The 17161-nt window shown below is 44.7% G+C and overlaps 1 protein-coding gene and 1 long non-coding RNA gene across 5 annotated transcripts in view; one reads left to right on the top strand and one right to left on the bottom strand.

Annotated features, from left to right (window-relative positions):
* DIXDC1 (DIX domain containing 1) overlaps positions 1 to 17161 on the bottom strand; it is a 102778-nt gene that overhangs the window by 43564 nt on the left and 42053 nt on the right. For 2 of the 3 annotated variants that reach the window (XM_019036656.4, XM_004052115.5), the window contains 5 exons: positions 16265 to 16390; positions 10668 to 10899; positions 9940 to 10047; positions 4083 to 4195; positions 2449 to 2597 (listed from right to left, as the gene is read on the bottom strand). In XM_019036656.4, coding sequence (XP_018892201.1) covers positions 2449 to 2597; positions 4083 to 4195; positions 9940 to 10047; positions 10668 to 10899; positions 16265 to 16390 — 728 coding nt within the window. Of the gene's footprint in view, positions 1 to 2448; positions 2598 to 4082; positions 4196 to 7129; positions 7744 to 9939; positions 10048 to 10667; positions 10900 to 16264; positions 16391 to 17161 lie in introns of those variants that run through there. The other variant, XM_004052116.5, reaches the window with a different exon arrangement.
* Positions 7637 to 10504, top strand: LOC129525383 (uncharacterized). 2 transcript variants are annotated; one of them, XR_010129194.1, is made up of 3 exons: positions 7637 to 7727; positions 8378 to 8479; positions 10265 to 10504. It is a non-coding gene; the product is annotated as an uncharacterized lncRNA (long non-coding RNA). The 2 variants fall into 2 exon arrangements; XR_008669659.2 differs by having other exon boundaries at positions 10262 to 10504.

Here is a 17161-nt window from a genome sequence, read left to right as displayed (position 1 = left end):
ACATTTCAAACTGGAGCTGCTCAAACTCAATTTTACCAGGGAGAAAATGATCTAAAAGCAGTGTAGAATCATCACGGCTTAGAAATGAGTATTATAATGAATTATTTGGAATACATTTGGAGCACTCACTTGGGTTTGTTTGATTTTTGTTTGTTTTACTGATTCTGCATTTTTACTCCCTAAAGCAACCTCTATAGAACAAGAAGGAAAACACATTTGCACAGAGATGTCCTCATTCATTTCAGCTCCTGACCCAGGTGGTTTTCATTAGAATATACGTAGGTGGAATGGGGAGGCAGATTTACCATGAAGCTAAGAAAGCTCCAGCTGTAGGCCCCCCGCATGCATTGCCTCTCCCAAGGTCTTATACCTAATTATTATTGTTATTATTATAATATTTGGAGACGGAGTCTCACTTTGTCACCCAGGTTGGAGTGCGGTGGCCCGATTTTGGCTCACTGCAATCCAGGGTTCAAGCAATTCTCATGTCTCAGCCTCCAAGTAGCTGAGATTAGAGGCATGCACCACCACACCGGCTAATTTTTGTATTTTTAGTAAAGACAAGGGTTTTGCCATATTGCCCAGGCTGGTCTCAAACCTGTGAGTTCAAGCAATCCACCCGCCTCAGCCTCTCAAAGTGCTGGGGTTACAGGTGTGGCCCACCATGCGTGGCCTATACCTAATTATTATATTCATAATTTTGTAATCTTATTCTTTAAGAAGCCCCTGCACACACACAAATTATATATATGAGGACTCACGAAACTTGGATCTGTCCCTGCAGGTGAGTATCTATCAGGTCAGTGAAAGACTGAAAAATGTGACCCCATTTTATAATAACATTTGAGTAAGTCAAATGAATTTGGCTATCTCACCAGTCATGGTAACAGGTACAGACATATATAAGAAGCCAGGGCTGTGGGGAGCTAAGGGCATTCAACATTATGGAAATATCAACTATAACAGCAAACTGTTCAAAGGGTTCTAAGGAATACTAATAAGTCAGAAATCTTGGATGTGGCTTAGCATGCAACTTGTTAATCACTGAAAAGAGTTAAGAAGGCCAGTGGATGCTGTGAGCCCTTTTGTATTCTACAATGGAACCAAATTCTCATTGTGATCATGTGGCTGTGAATTAAAACTCTTCTGTTTGCAGGGAATATTAAGATGCTGACTTTCTGCCTGTCATTTCTCTTCTTTTTCTGTCTAATCTGCCATCGAATTTCTCCCAGACTAAGAAAATGCAAACAAACTTTGAGCCAAACTGATGAGTATCTATGTTCATATAATGCAAATTATCCTGGGAACAACCTGGTTGGGTATAATCTCAAAGTTCTCCATGACATACTTCCTATGCAAGTAAAACACACACAAAAACATTCCATTAAGGTATTCGTTAATGGAGTGGCAGAAAAGAGATCTAAAAGGCCTCATAAGCCAGCCATTTTAAAAATACAGAGCAAATGAAGGAAAACCAACAACTTTCTTTGGGAATGTTTACGCAGGCAACATTCCTCCCACACTTCTCAGTTCCTGGGGCATACATTATGCAAATTGCTTTGCCACAGCACCAATCTCCTTTTTTCTTTAGGAATCTTTTGTGTCCCCACCCTGTTGCAGGCTAGCTGGGAGCACGCCCTCCACCGCCTGCCGGCTGCCAGAGCCACACACATAATGTGGGCTTTGTTTACGTGTCCATAAATATTTGACAATTCAGAAGCACTGCAGTTCCCAGCACAAACAGAAAGGAATATTCCTAGGCAATTTCAGGGTCATCAGCACACTATAAGGGCTCCCCCAAACAGAGACAGACACACAAAGACAAGAATGAGGGGGTCACTCAGGGTGGGAACTATGTCAAGTGGGTCAGTCAGTCTCGGGTAGATTTACCGAGCTGGCACTACAGGTATAGGAAAAACTGAAGGGCTTTGTTGCTCAAAGTAAACCTCTTCTACCTGACCATTATGCCTTGGCATCCATTTGCACATGTATTAGGAGTGAGCTAAATCCCTTAGCTAAATTCAAATGGAAACCTGGCAGCATTACTGGCTCTTACACTCTTCCTGCTAGAGAATTCCTAGAAGAAAATCCCAGACTATTCACAGTGCCATTCTTTGGTGAAAGCTGCAATTGCAGGTCTGCAGCCACATACAGGGTAGAAGCCCACCTATGTAGCACAGAGTCAACAATAAGGACTTGATAAGGGTCAGTAATGGCTCCTGGGCTTGCTGAAATCTTAAGCGCTGTGCTATGAATGGTAGCCCACAAAGTCCATTTAAAGTATTCAAATACAAGGAATTTTCTGCTCTTTCTGTGCTATTCCCTATATCTAAACTCCTCATTCAGTTCTGACCTCCTACAAAACTAAAATCAGTTTATTTTCCAATGATAATACTGACTTAATAATCAATTGGTATAACAAGGGCAAACTACAAGGGAGAGAACTACCTGTAGTCCTGATATCATTTTCTTTGCTTCCTCCATTTCTTTTTCTAAATATTCTTGTTGTTCCAACAGCTGTTCTTCCCATGAGGTCTCCAGATAGGTTCCAGGGCTCCCTGGCCGCCAGTCTCGAGATAATGGAGAATCTGTCCCCTCTACAAAATGAAAAGAGGGAGTACAGTTCATGTTGAAGAAAACTGATTTCCAGCAGACAGCGTTCACAGGGTAGCGTTCACAGGTTCAGGTCACCTGCGTTCTGAACCTGTTCTCATAGCACAGACTGGACTCTCCACCAGGTGGGGTTGTGAGGCTTAAAGAATTGGCTGTGAGCTCAGGCCTCAGGCTCACTTGGTGCTAGAACAATCTATCCTCTTTTAAAACACTTAGGAAGTAGTAAGATTCCCTCCATGGGAGCCTTGGTATGCGCCACACAGACTTCACCCTTAATTCTTAGAACTGGCATTCCAAGAGCCTGACTTTGCCAGGTATAAAAAGAGGAGCTGTCAGATGCAATGAAAACAAAATCTTACTGGTTACTCTGAAGCTTTAGAGGAGAGACCTCAATTCAATATTCCTTTCAGCACTCACTCATAACTGGACCACTTTCATGTAGAATACTGTGTGAGTCACACAGCAAACAAACCAATAAAAACATACCTGCACAAACTGTTTAATATCACTTTTATTTTCCTAGCTTTAAGGTCTCTTTGCTCTGGTTTCCTTGTCTATTTTATACTATCTAATTGTATGTACAGCCATTTAAAATGCATTCTAGAATTCAGAAAGGCATAAACTCTTTCAGTGAGTTTCTTCATTCATGAGACGAATATAATAACCCCTCTGGGTTGCTGCAAAGATTAAATGAGGTAATTTATGTGCAGGGCCTGCTGGTGCCTGGCCCAGAGCGGCACTCAGTAACTGTTCTCCCTCTCTCTCTAAGGCCTCAGGAGTTTTGACTCAGTAACATGACTGACTCTTTGGTACTAATGCCAGGGTTAGATGGGGAGCAGAATACAGAAGAATTCAATTCCAGTTTTTCTTCTGAGGGCCTCTGTTTCATTACAACTCTTGTGGGTAAATAAAATTCTAAGTCTTGCACTTTGCTTCTTCCATGTTTTTCTCTCTATGTAAGAAAAAATAAAGAGCAACTGAGACAGAGTATGGAAGTCTAAACAAAGGGAACTCTTTGTGGTCCTTTCTGTAGCTTCATACCAAGCCTGATATAGACCTGCTCTCTATTCTCTGTGCCCTCACAGACACCTCAGCTCATACAATACATTTCTGGTCCCAATTTAAGTTATGTAAGTCCTGCAATTATTTGTATAAGATAGGAATAATAAAAGCGTTTGAGTAAGGCTTTTGACTGCCCCAAAGTCATTTCCTAATTCATAGGCAGCCAGCTGAGAAAGGGCCTATCTACGCTGCTGCAAGATTTTTGACAGCTAGGACATCAGAAATGACATTCTGCAAGAGGATAACCACATTAATTGGCTCAAAGTCATTAGAGCCCTCTAGTGCTGACCCTGCACGCACAGACCATGGAGATGGGGAAGGCCAGGGAGCTTACTGGTGGTGGGGACCTCTAAATTCTTCAAGCTGACTGTTCCTTGAACCAGCCCAGGCAGGTGTAAAGATAGTACCTGTTCTGTTCTCTATTCCTTCAGAGGGAATAATCACAAAATCTGCCTTCTCTTCTGACTGGGTTATAATGGACTCGCTCTTTGCACTGTGGATTGGACTGGGTGAAGTCAGGCTGTGATTGAAGAAAAAGGAAGAAAAACGATTATTATGAAGAGTTGTTCAGAAAGCAGCTTTCATAATTTATTCCTGAGAACAGGGACATGTTCTTATTCATCTTACTCCTCCATGGGTAACACAGTACTTGGCCCACAGAAAATAAAATATTTATTTAATGATTAACTTTTTGAATGAATGAAATTAATATTGAATAAAGGAATGACCCAGTCCTACAAAGTCTCTCCCACAACAAGGATGCCTTTAAGCCTAATTCATTGAGAAGAGATTTACCAAAATGATGGGAAATCTAGCATTCAAAGAACTCCAAGTTTTGCTTTGTTTTACCTCCCACCACCTCCTCCATCACCATCCCTGGGCCCACATTCAAAGACTGATGCCAGTCTGTGTCTAGTAGCTTTTGGAGCTAGAAGGAAATTTTATTTCCAAAACACTGATCTCTCACAGATACAGGCAATACCAGCCAAGTTATCATGGCAGATCAGCTCTGAGCTGATCACAAAGGAGAGTACAGGGTGGGGGTGGTTCAAGGGGAAAAGTTGCTGGAGGGCGTACATTGCCAGGCTGAGCAGAGGAGCGGTTATATATCAGTAATTGAGCTAGAGCATGACAAGGGGAAGATAATATGTCAAAAGGGGAAAGACCTGCTAGGAATAATGGAGTAAGGCTTTACTTGATTTATTCCTATTAAAGAGTTATTTATATTTCTGACACAATACTTTCAAATTGTCCTCAGAATCTTCTCAACAATTCTTAAGATTTTGTTTTGTTTTATTTTTTTGAGACAGGGTCTCACTCTGTTGCCCAGGTTGGAGTGCAGTGGCTCCATCATAACTCATGGCAGCCTCAAGCTCATGGGCTTGAGCAAATCTCCTGCCTCAGCCTCCTGAGCAGCTAGGACTACAGGTGCATATGATGCCAAGCTAATTTTTTAATTATTTTGTAGAACAAGGTCTCCCCGTGTTACCCAGGCTGGTCTCAAACTCCTGGGCTCAAGTGATCCTCTCTCCTCAGCCTCTGTACTGGGATTACAGGCGTGGGCCACAGTACCTGGCCCTTAAGTTCTGATATAACTACTAGCCTTGGAAGGAACTATGCATATTTTTCAGGGAAGTGGAATTTTACATCTCTAAAAAAACAGCAAATCTACAAGACAAGATGGGAATGTGAGGCTGGTGCTTCCACGTGACAGGGAAAAGGAGTCTCGAGCCATCTCTCTTTGCACTGCACCTTGAGAACATCAGCACTGAAAGAATCTCAGGGGCTGAGGGGTCTCCGGGCCCAGCCCCCTCTCAGGAATTCTTTCCAAATCTATCACCCAGACAACAGTGAAAGTGGCTAGGATTCACTGACCCACTTAATGTGCCCCTGAAGTCTCCCAGGCGAATCCTCACAACCACGATCAGGAGTTAACATTTTGTCTTCCTAGAATCCAGTAAAAAACAAGAGCCAGGCATGGTGGAGGTAGCCAGGCACTTCAAAAGCAGTGAGGCAGCCTGAGGACTAGTGTCTCATCCTCCTCACTGTCCGTATTTTAGGGGCTTTGCTGGGAATGACCTCAACTAGAAATACATTCTCTTCCTTCTTAGAACCACAGAAAACATTTTAAAGCTTTTAAATTGAAATATCAAATTAAAGAAAGTTGCTTAACCATATCTATAGATCTATAACCAAACAGGCAGGAGGGGTAGGGAGTGGCAAGAAGTGATATTCCGAAATAGCAATTGCTTTCTAGAACTTTCTTATTCATCTTTCACCGCTTAGGCAATCTTGACTTCCAGGCCAACATGAATTAGCTGCTTGAAAAGCTCTCATCCAAGTGTACTATGTCATTCACAAGGAGAATAGATTTGTGCCTGCTCAGGCCTCAGCATTTACCTTCTTACAGAAATGGGAATCCAAGCATAGAAAGCGGCCTGCAAGAGCTGCTCATCTTTGAGAAACAAGAAAACACTTTCTCATCTGACAAGGTGCTATGGATGACATGTTCCATTCTCTGACTTTGCTGGACCACAGTTGGTACGTGTGAGACAAAACCGGGGAGGAGGGTGCAGTGTGAACCTAGGATGCTAGAAAACTGCTTTCCTAAAAGCACAGACGCATGCTCAGCTCCTTCTCCTTCCTAAGAGTTATCTCCCATATAAGGGCAGAAGGAGGCGGATGTCTGGATATCCAACCCCGCTGGGGGAGTGGCAGAGCAGCCAAAGGAAAACAACATTTCTCTTTCTTGAATTGAGGCTGCCAATGTGAGGCCACCGAGGTGAGACCATGAAACTCGATGGCCAAGTGGAGAGATAAAGGACCTCAGGCAGGAAACTCCCGAGGCACATGTCAGAGCAGGCACCCTGCTGCCTCCCTAAAGAAGTACCTCATGGACAAGGAATATGCATTATATCCTCTGCCCCAGGTCAGAAAAAAATATTTTAATGCTAATTAATTATGTATATGACAGGCTCCTCCCTGATTAGCTTAAAAGTCCTATTTTATAAACAATCCCCTACTTAGCATCATAATCCTCTTTGAGGTCAGAGAATGACTGATCAGTTCTGGCTGATACATTTCTTAATTCGCACAGGTCTAATAGCTCTTCTATCTTATCAGACAAGCAATCCTGCAGCAAAGATACTTCCAAATCCCACTCAAATTAATTTTTTAAACGGGTAATAGGCAATAAGGAAGAGTCCTATATCCTCATGAAGTGCCCTCCCCCACCAAAGACCCTGGCAGGCGCAAGGGCTACTCCTCCTCCCCCCATGCTGGCTCCACTTCCTACGCCCACCGTATTTTATATTGATAACCCCTGGTCAGCAGCCGGTCCTCCCAACATAGTGCTCCCACCACCCTGCCTGTCTCTGGCCAACAGCATCCTCCAGCCCTGCCCCTGCTCCCACCCAGGCCCCCCACTTCCAAAGCCAGAGTGGCTTCAGCTCACCATTTGACTTGCGTCCCTCCCATGGTCCCCCTCCTGTCTCGGGCTTCAGCAAGCCTGCATCCCCGGGTGAAGTGGGAGGCTGAGAGTCACATCGCTCCCAAATTCAGGCATGTCTCCCCGCGCTGGGGCTGGAAAACGCCTCCACGGGAAGGCCAGCTAGCAAAGCTACTGGCCCGGCTCGCGGGAGAAAGTGGGAACGGCGGCGGCGGCGTCTCGGCCCCAGCGACTGGGATGCTCCAGGCTCTGAAGCGCGCAGTCCCGGCCGCTCAGACTGTGCCGCAGCCCGGCCCCGGCGGAAGCTGCCTCCCCTCGGAGGCTGCCGGCCCCTGACCGCTGCATCTTGGCCTCCGCGGACGCACGGTGCCGGGCATCCCCCCTGGCGGGGGCATCTCAACCCATCTCCCACTGGGAGGGAGGCTCCCGGCGGCGCAGGCTGTGCCTCGAGTCCCCAGCGGCGATCCCACTCCGTGCCACCTTCCGGATCCCTCCCCGCCCCTCCCTCTGCTCCCTCCCTGGGCTGTCACACGCGGCGAGGCAGCCGGGCTCCGACCCAAGCCAGCTCCGCTGGCCAACCGACCGCTCTGGACGGAGGTTGAGGGTGCGGGCCAGGGGCGGGGCTGGGCGGGGTGGAGGTGGGGGTGGGGACGTCGACGAGGGGTTGGGGGATGCGAGGAGAGGAGATTGGGAGCCTCAGGATAGGCAGGGGAAGAGCCGCGTATCGGCAGAATCAGGAGGAGGGCTCTGGTGGTCTGAGTGCTGGAGAGCCCCGCACCAAAAACCTTGCCTTCTCCACTCTGAGCCCTCCCTTTGTGGACGAGGGGTCGGTCGGACAGGTCAGGCCCGCATGGGGCTCTGGCCGCTCCTCGGGGTGGAGACTCTGACGCTCCCCAGGAAAATTCGCCGAGCACCTATCCCCTCCCACCTTCCCCTCTGGCGTTTCGTGTGTTCTTTTTAACCAACTAAGGATCATTTTGCTTGGCTACAATGTGAGGCTGGTATGCGGTTTTCGGAGCAACAGGCTGGCAGGGCTTCCCCAGGGCGTCTCCGGAGGAGCAGTGGCAGGGAATGAGACACCCAGGGGCTATCCTTCCTTCTGAGCCACTCCCGTCCTGAGCAAGCCACATCTGGGGGCTCCTGGGCTCTTCATGGGTCACAGAGCCACTAAGTGGGCTCCCTGGGGGCGAGGGCTCAGAATGTGCGGGAACCTGCTGGGTTCCAGATAGCCACAAGAAGCCTCTCCTTCCCCAGGGGCTCACTGAGGAAAAGGCAGCTACTAACCCAGCATGCCAAAGAGCTGGATGAGGGGTCAGCATTAGAAGAAAATGTCAAGATCCAGTAGTGAAAAACAGGGTAAAGCAAACAATTCTCCTCTGGCCCCTCTCCTAGAAAACTGTCACCATTAGCTCACTGCAGCCTGATAGCCGGTGGGCCCCTCATTCACACATTCACAGTCTCACAGCCCTCCCCTCAGTCCTCCTGCCTTGGAGGAGAAAGCAGGTGCCCTCAGGAAGAAATCCACTCTTCCTCCTACCCCCAACTCTAGCAGGCACTATCAGGCTCAGAAGAGTGAAAGGCCTGCAGAAGTGCAGGAAGCAATACAACAAAACATCCTGTAATTCCGCTCCAGGTGATAACCTAAGCAGCAAGCAAGGAAGAAATGATTTAGATTCTCATTAAAAGCACACCTGCTGCTTAATGGGCGTGGGGCTTCCTTTTGGGGTGATGAAGATGTCTTCTGAGTGGACAGAGGTGATGGTCGCACCACATTATGAAGATACTAAATGCCACTGAATTGTACACTTTATAATGTTTAATGGTTAATTTTTATGTTATGTGAATTTTATAAGTAAGAAAGAGCACACCTATTAAATGTAAAAGGTAAAAAGTTAGCAAGGTTACCAGTATATTAAAATACTAGAAAGAGTTCCATATGACCTCAACAAATTAGGAAATGTGCATTAAAATAGGATGGAATTTTATGAGAAAAAAAATAGGAGGAAGAAAACAAGGACACATAACATACATACAAGACAAGGAACAATTAGCCCTAAATAGAGCAGATTACACAGGGTTGGGATAGGAAAGAAAAGGTCAATAGAGCATAAATTATGATTCAGCAACAAAATGAAGTTAGTAAAAACATGATCTGGGGAGTGTTTATAGAAGCACGATTTACATGAGCCAGTAAAGTAATCTTTTTCTGCCACTGATAAGGTTTTTATTGGGCACTGTATCCTGTTTTGGTCTCTGCACTTGGCTGTAAAGGATACAGACAACTTTTAGCTAGAGTCGCAAACATCATTAGTTTGCTCAAACACATACTAATCAGCCACAGTTCCTCTGGAGGAAAGTTGGAAACATTCTAATGCTCTAAGACAACTCTGCTCAATTTCTTCTCTTCTATGAGCTTTACACAGACTTTTCCAGCCTTAACTTAAGAGTTACACTTAGGCTCAAGGACAGCGCAATGGAACTGGCTATCATAAACACTGGCACCTGATATGCAAATGTCAGAACCACTGGACTGGGCCCTGACAGATTCCAGCCATGCCCCCATGTGGTCACAGTTAAGCACTGGCACTGGGACTGCACAGATTCCATTTGTGGGAAATAAACCAGCACCCCACCCTACCTTCCTACCCTCCTACTAGCACAAACCCACAAAGCACTGCTAAGGGGTATCCCTTTAAAGCCAAACATAAACTGAGGGGAGAAAAAGGGCTTAGGTGCCTTTTTGCTTGTTGTATTGTTACTTGAAGCCGAGAACTCCGAGAATCCCCCAGAATTCAGGTTTCAGAGGCCACAGTTACCTGGAGCAGCTGGATTCAGACGGGGACCTTTGTTGCCCTTCGTACTGCTGAACTAGGGCCCGCACACTCCAGTATGGATTCTCAATTTCCTCATCCATGCTGCTGTTCCTAAAGTCAAAGGACACCGGCAAAGGGAAGGTGTCAGTCCTTCAGATCAGATCAACTCAACAAGTACAGACAGACTGCCACTCAGCAAGCAGTATACACAGATGAGTAAGACAAAACCCCTGCCTCAAAGACACTTGGTACCTAGCAGGGAAGGCAGAAAAAAACAAGTAATTCACCAACCTGTGCAACACCTCAGGGTCCTGCTCTCTCTTAGCAGATACACAACCCACAAAGCATTTCCTGCCATGACTCCCAAGACAACCTGACCTTTGGGTACATTCCAGAGTGGAGCTTCCTCTAGATGAACTGGAACACCGCTCCCACGGACCTCCCAGTGAAGAAAACACACTGTGCCAAAAGTGTATATTTAAATTTTGGGCACCAGAGCAAAAACTTACACATAAGATTCCTTTACTTTCGCTAAATGCAAAATAAAAATAAACATCTCAGAAGAAAAGGCTTTTCTCTTTTGAGAGTGCCCTCCCCTACCTCCCCACTCCATGTTCTTTTCTGCAATCTGGGGCTGTTTGGGTGATGTTTCTATCTACTGCACTGTATCATCTAACAGAAGAAGTATCAGAGAGAGGGATCAGTTCCCACCCCCAGATTTCTACCCTTACCTCTGTCTATATCGAAAGACATCCCGTCCTGATCGGGACATGTCATGACACACATCGGCCAGAGCAGCAGCTGCTCCCTGGGCAACAGCAGTGGCACAGTGTGGTCGGTGACTTTGCAGAGGGGCTCTGGAGTCCCGTCCTTGGTTCACCGTCCTGCTAGAGCCAGGTTTGAAATGAGCTGCCAAGGCAAGGACCAGCCTCATGATAGACTTCAAGTTTCCATCCACAATATCTGAAGGATAAAACGGACCAAGAATAAAACAGACCAAGAGGTCCTAAGAGGGAGGCAAAAGCTGAGGACTTCTGCATTTAATACATATTGCTAGTGATACAGGTAAGCAAGGCAGTCAGGGTCTCAGTCCTCACAAAGCTCTGGGCAACAAGGGAGACCGAATATATAACAGCAATGACAATAAAGTAAGATCATGTGTTTTGATAACAGAAGTACAGGATTCTTTGGGAGGTCAGAGTAGAGACATCTTATCTAGATGGCTCAGAGAAGGATTCCTAGAGGAAGTGGGTTCTAAACTGAGACTTGATTGACAAAAGAGTAGCACATTAGTTAGACAAGAGAAAGACAAAGAGTATTCCAGGAAGAGGGAACAGCAGGTGTGAAGGTCTTGAAGTGGGAGAGAGCATGACATATTAGAGCTATGCCATCTAATATGGGAACCATTAGCCACCTGTAACTATCAAGCACTTAAAAAGTCACTAGTCTGAAATGAAATGTGCTGTAAGTGTAGTATGTACTTAGCATACACACACGCCCCCAAAATGCAAAATATCTCGATAACTTTTTATATTGATTTCATGAAATGGTATTTTGGATATATTGAGTTAAATGAAATATTATTAAAATTAATCTCACCTTTTTTTTTTTTTTTGAGATGGAGTTTCACTCTTGTTGTCTAGGCTGGAGTATAATGGCGTGATCTTGGCTCACTGCAACCTCTACCTCCCAGGTTCAAGCAATTCTCCTACCTCAGCCTCCTGAGTAGCTGAGATTACAGGTGCCCGCCACCACGCCCAGCTAATTTTTTATATTTTTAGTAGAGATGGGGTTTCACCATGTTGGCCAGGCTGGTCTTAAACTCGTGACCTCAGGTGATCCGCCTGCCTCAGCCTCCCAAAGTGCTGGGATTAGAGGCGTGAGCCACTGCGCCCGGCCCACCTGTTTCTTTTTTTATGATGTGGCTATTAGAAACTCTTTTTTTTTCCCCCCAGGCTGGAATGCAATGGCACAATCTTGGCTCACTGCAACCTCTGCCTCCTGGGTTCAAGCGATTCTCCTGCCTCAGCCTCCTGAGTAGCTGGGATTACAGGTGCCCACCACCACGCCCAGCTAATGTTTGTATTTTTAGTAGAGATGGGGTTTCACCATGTTGGCCACGCTGGTCTTGAACTCCTGACCTCAAGTGACCAGGAGTGTGATCAGGGAGGCCTAGCCTCCCAAAGTACTGGGATTACAGGTGTGAGACACTGCACCCAGCCTGCTATTAGAAACCTATGTGCTTAAGTTACCTATGTGACTTGCATTCTATTTCTGTGACACAGCACTGTGGTGGAGGAAGTGAAAGAAGTTCAGCATAGGCAGAGCCCAGAATGCAGGGGGAGACAGGGAAAGGTGAGGCAGCAGGGGGGTGCATCAGAGGGTGGATCACACAGGGCATGGGAGGCCACAGGAAGGACTCTGGATTTTATCCTAAGGGTCCTCAGATACGGAGGAGTGGCATGAGTACATGTACTCTTAGAAAGATCATTCTGACTGCAGTGTGGAGAGCAGATGAGAAGGGGACAAAAATCAATGCCGCAGGACTAACTCAGACTGTTACACTTCTCCAGGTAAATGACAATGATGTCCTAAATGGCAGTGTTCCCTCAAAATAGCTGACTTTAATGGGCCAGATCCCCAAGCCCACTCCACATGGGAACCAGATCAGAGGTATCGTGGAACTCTAAATTTTGCCCTAGAAATAAAAGAGGAATGTAGGCAGAAAACAGTGTGGTAAGTCTGGTGAAAGTCAATGTAAGAAAATGGGTAAATTTTTATTTTATTTTTTAGCTTTGTAGCCTTTAAATATACAAGTCTTGGAAAAGGATTATTTGTGTTTGTTTTTTTTCTTTTTCACCTTTTGTTTTAGAAGCAGGTGGTACACATGCATGTTTGTTACAAAGGTATATTGTGTGATGCTGAGGTCTAGGGTGTGATTGAACTCATCATCCAGATAGTGAGCACAGTACCCAACAGGTAGTTTGCAGCCCTTCCTCCCTCCCTCCCTCCCTCCTCTAGTAGTCCCCAGTTTATATTGTTCCCATCTTTATGTCCCAATGTGCACCCAATGTTTAGTTCCCAATTATAAGTAAGAACATAATGGTGTTTGATTTGCTGGTTCTGCATTAGTTTGCTTAGGATAATGGTCTCCAGCTGCATCCATGTTGCAGCAAAGGACATGAATTTTTTTTTTATGGCTGCATAGTATCCTATGGTATGCATATCTATATACACCACATTTTCTTTATTCACTGCACTGTTGATGGGCACCTAGGTTGATTCCATGTTTTTGCTATTGTGAATGGCGCTGCAATGAACCTACGGGTGCATGTGTCCTTTTGGTAGAATGATTTATTTTCCTTTGGGTATATACCCAGTAATGGGATTGCTGTAGTTCTTGGAGAAATCTCCAAACTACTTTCCACAGTGGCTGGACAAAGTTACATTCCCACCAACAATATATGTGTCCCCTTTTCTCCACAGCCTTGCCAATATCTGTTATTTTTTGACTTTTTAACAAAAGCCATCCTGACTGGTGTGAGATAGTATCTCATTGTGGTTTTGATTTGCATTTATCTGATTAGTGTTGATGAGCTTTTCTTCATATGTTTGTTGGCCACTTTTGAGAAGTATCTGTACATGTCCTTTGCCCACCTTTCAATAGGGTTATTTGTTTTTGCTTGTTGATTTAAGTTCCCTATAGATTCTAGATATTAGACCTTTGTCAGATTCATAGTTTGTGAATATTTCCTCCCATTCTATAGGCTATCTGCTTACTCCCCTGATAGTTTCTCTTGCTATGCAGAGGCTCTTTAGTTTAATTAGATTCCAATTATCAATTTTTGTTTATGTTGCAATTGCTTTGAGGATTTAGTAATAAATTCTTTGCCAATGCCAATATCAAGAAGGGTTATTTCCTAGGTTTTCTTCTAGGATTTTTATAGTTCAAGGTCTTATATTTAAGTCTTTATTCCATCTTGAGTTAATTTTTTCATATGGTGATAGACAGGGATCTAGTTTCATTCTTCTGCATATGGCTGGCCAGTTATCCCAGCACCATTTATTGAATAGGGATTCTTTTCCTCATTGCTTATTTTTGTTGAGTTTGTCAAAGATCACACGGTTGTAGGTGTGGAACTTTATTTCTGGGTTCTCTAGTCTGTTCCATTGGTCTATGTGTCTGTTTTTATACCAGTACCATGTTGTTTTGGTTACCATAGTCTTGTAGTATAGTTTGAAGTCAGGTAATGTGACACCCCAGCTTTGTAGCTTTGTTCTTTTTTTTTTTTTTTTTTTTTTTTTGAGATAGAGTTTCGCTCTGTTGCCCAGGCTGGAGTGTAGTGGCGCAATCTCGGCTCACTGGAACCTCGGCCTCCTGGCTTCAAGCTATTCTCCTGTCTCAGCCTCCTGAGTAGCTGGGACTACAGGCATGCACCACCACACCCGGCTAATTTTTGTATTTTGAATTTCTTTTACCTCTTTGGTTAGATGTATTCCTAGATATTTCTTTTTTGTGTGTGGTCATTGTAACTGGGATTGTGTGTGGGATTGTGTTCATAATTTGTCTCTCAGCTAGAATGTTATTGGTGTATAGAAATGCAACTGATTTGGCCAGGCGCGGTGGCTCATGCCTATAATCCCAGCACTTTGGGAGGCTGAGGCAGGTGGGTCACTTGAGGTCAGGAGTTCGAGACCACGCTGGCCAACATGATGAAATCCCGTCTCTACAAAAATACAAAAATAAGCCAGGCATGGTGGCGCATGCCTGTAGTTCCAGCTACTAAGGAGGCTGAGGCAGGAGAATCACCTGAACCTAGGAGGCGGAGGTTGCAGTGAGGTGAGATCACGACACTGAACTCCAGTCTGGGTGACAAAGCAAAACTCCATCTCAAAAAAGTAAAATAAATGCTACTGATTTTTGCACACTGATTTTATATCCTGAAACTTTACTCAAGTCATTTATTAGTTCTAGGAGCCTTTTGACAGAGGCTTTTGGGGTTTTCTAGGTATAGAATCATATCATCAGTGAAGAGAGATAGTTTGACTTTTTCTTCTCCTATTTGGATGCCTTTTATTTCTTTCTCTTGCCTGATCACTCTGGCTAGGACTGCCAGTACTATGTTGAGAAGGAGTGGTGAAGGATTCTTTGATACCTTCCACAAGGTGCTCTCAATGATCAGTATTGGCCTCATCTAAATGATCTAAACACAGAGAGCACTAATATAATAATCCAACATGAGCCGTTCTGCCCCTGTTGTCATGAGACCCAAAGGCAATCAGACCCAGGAACTGACGCTGAAACAAAACCAGATCTATAGTCAGTTCTCGAGAAACAGCAAGAGAACTAGGGAGCCTATGCTCTCTAAGAACACCTACACTGTTCCTCCCTTGAAGCCTGGGCTCAAAATAGCCCAGCAAACCCATCTGGGCCAAGCCACTACAGAAGAGGGCAGATGCAGAGGTCACAGAGCTGCTTTCATCCTGCCTAGAATGTTCTATGATATCCAAAAAAGGGCTATAAAATATTTCCCTTCTAAAAAACTAGATGGAAAAAATGTAGGTTATGAGTATCTTAAATAATATTTTGTCATGAAACCCAAGGAACTTAAAAAACATAAACTCTTCATTTTTGATAACTTAAATGAGAAATTCTAAAATTAATATCCCAATATTGTAATTTCTTCTCTCTTTTTTAAAAAATAGAGACAGAGCCTAACTATGTTGCCCAGGATGGTCTCAAACTCCTGGGCTCAAGTGATCCTCCTGCCTTGGCCTCCCAGTGCTGGGATTACAGGTATGAGCCACCATGCCCAACCATAATTTCTTCTCTAACCACTAATTTTCCTACATACACTCAAGCAAATCTGTATTCAATTAAAATGAATGCCCGGGCACAATGGCTCACGCCTATAATCCCAGCACTTTGGGAGGCCAAGGCGAGGTGGGTAGATCACTTGAGGTCAGGATTTCGAGACCAGCTTGACCAACACAGTGAGACCCCATATCTACTAAAAATACAAAATTAGCCAGGCATGGTGGCACATGCCTGTAATCCCAGCTACTTGGGAGGCTGAGGCAGGAGAATCACTTGAACCAGGGAGGCAGAGGTTGCAGTGAACCAAGATTGTGCCATTGCACTCCAGCCTGGGCAAGAAGAGTGAAACTCCGTCGCAAAAAATAATAATCATGAAATAAAAAATAAAAAATAAAATAAAATGAATGGAGACTTTCTATCTCCCCCCAGGTTACAGCCAAGGATTTTCCTGAGGCTAGCACTCACTGGTTAAAGTATACTCATGCACCAAGGATGTGATGAGGCACTGACCTTTAGCCGAAGTCTGGTGCATACGAATCTTTTTAGAGGCCACAAACTGTAGCACTTTCTCCACATTATTCTTCATCTCCTGTTGGTTACTGGGACTCAGCTGTACCCCACTCAGCTTTTCTCCTGCTGTTAGGAGAGAGAAAATATAGGAAGTTATAGGGAGGAATATTATCAAAGTTTCATAGCAGCTAGACACAGAGGAAGGGAAGATTTGATGTGAACACCAACATTATACATAAATATATAAATGAGTTAAGTCCTGGTGTTTGTCATTTAGGTGGGAAATAGGAAAATGAAAGCCTTTTGGAAGGCTTTCAAATTTATACTTAGGGGTCTGTGAAGTTACTGTGTGTATATTTATTCAGTCAGCAAATATTCACTCAGCATCTATTGAGTGGCAAGTACTCACTATTCTGGGCACCAGAGAAAAAGGAGAGAAAAAGAACAATAAAGTCCCTCCCTTCATAGAATTTATATCTGCAGGAGTGGCAGACAACAATTAAGTTAACAAGTAAGTGTTTAATATAATTTCATAGTAGCGATAAGTGCTTGAGGAAAAATAAAGTACAGTGATCATGGTCTCTCTGATAATACATTTGGCAACACCTTGAATAAAGTAAAGCATGTTAAGATTTGAGGAGGAAGCATTCCAGACTGAGGAACCACAGGGACAAACCCCAAGCTCCGCTTACCTGAAGAACAGCAAGAGCAGTGTGGCTGGGGGAGTGAGCAAGGAGTCAAGTCCTAGGAAAGGCTAGACAGGCAAGCAATGCCAGGGCATGCTGGGCTTCCTGGACCACAGCAAAGGGCCTGAATTTTATCCTAAGTGTAATGAGCAGCCAATGGAGAGTCTGAGACAAGGGAGTGACATAATCTGGTTTATGTTTTTAAAAGTTG

This window comes from Gorilla gorilla, chromosome 9 (genome assembly GCF_029281585.2).
Source record: "Gorilla gorilla gorilla isolate KB3781 chromosome 9, NHGRI_mGorGor1-v2.1_pri, whole genome shotgun sequence".
NCBI classification, from domain to species: domain Eukaryota; kingdom Metazoa; phylum Chordata; class Mammalia; order Primates; family Hominidae; genus Gorilla; species Gorilla gorilla.
The sequence above is the reverse complement of the archived record's forward strand: the minus strand, read 5'-3'. Positions and strand labels throughout refer to the sequence as shown.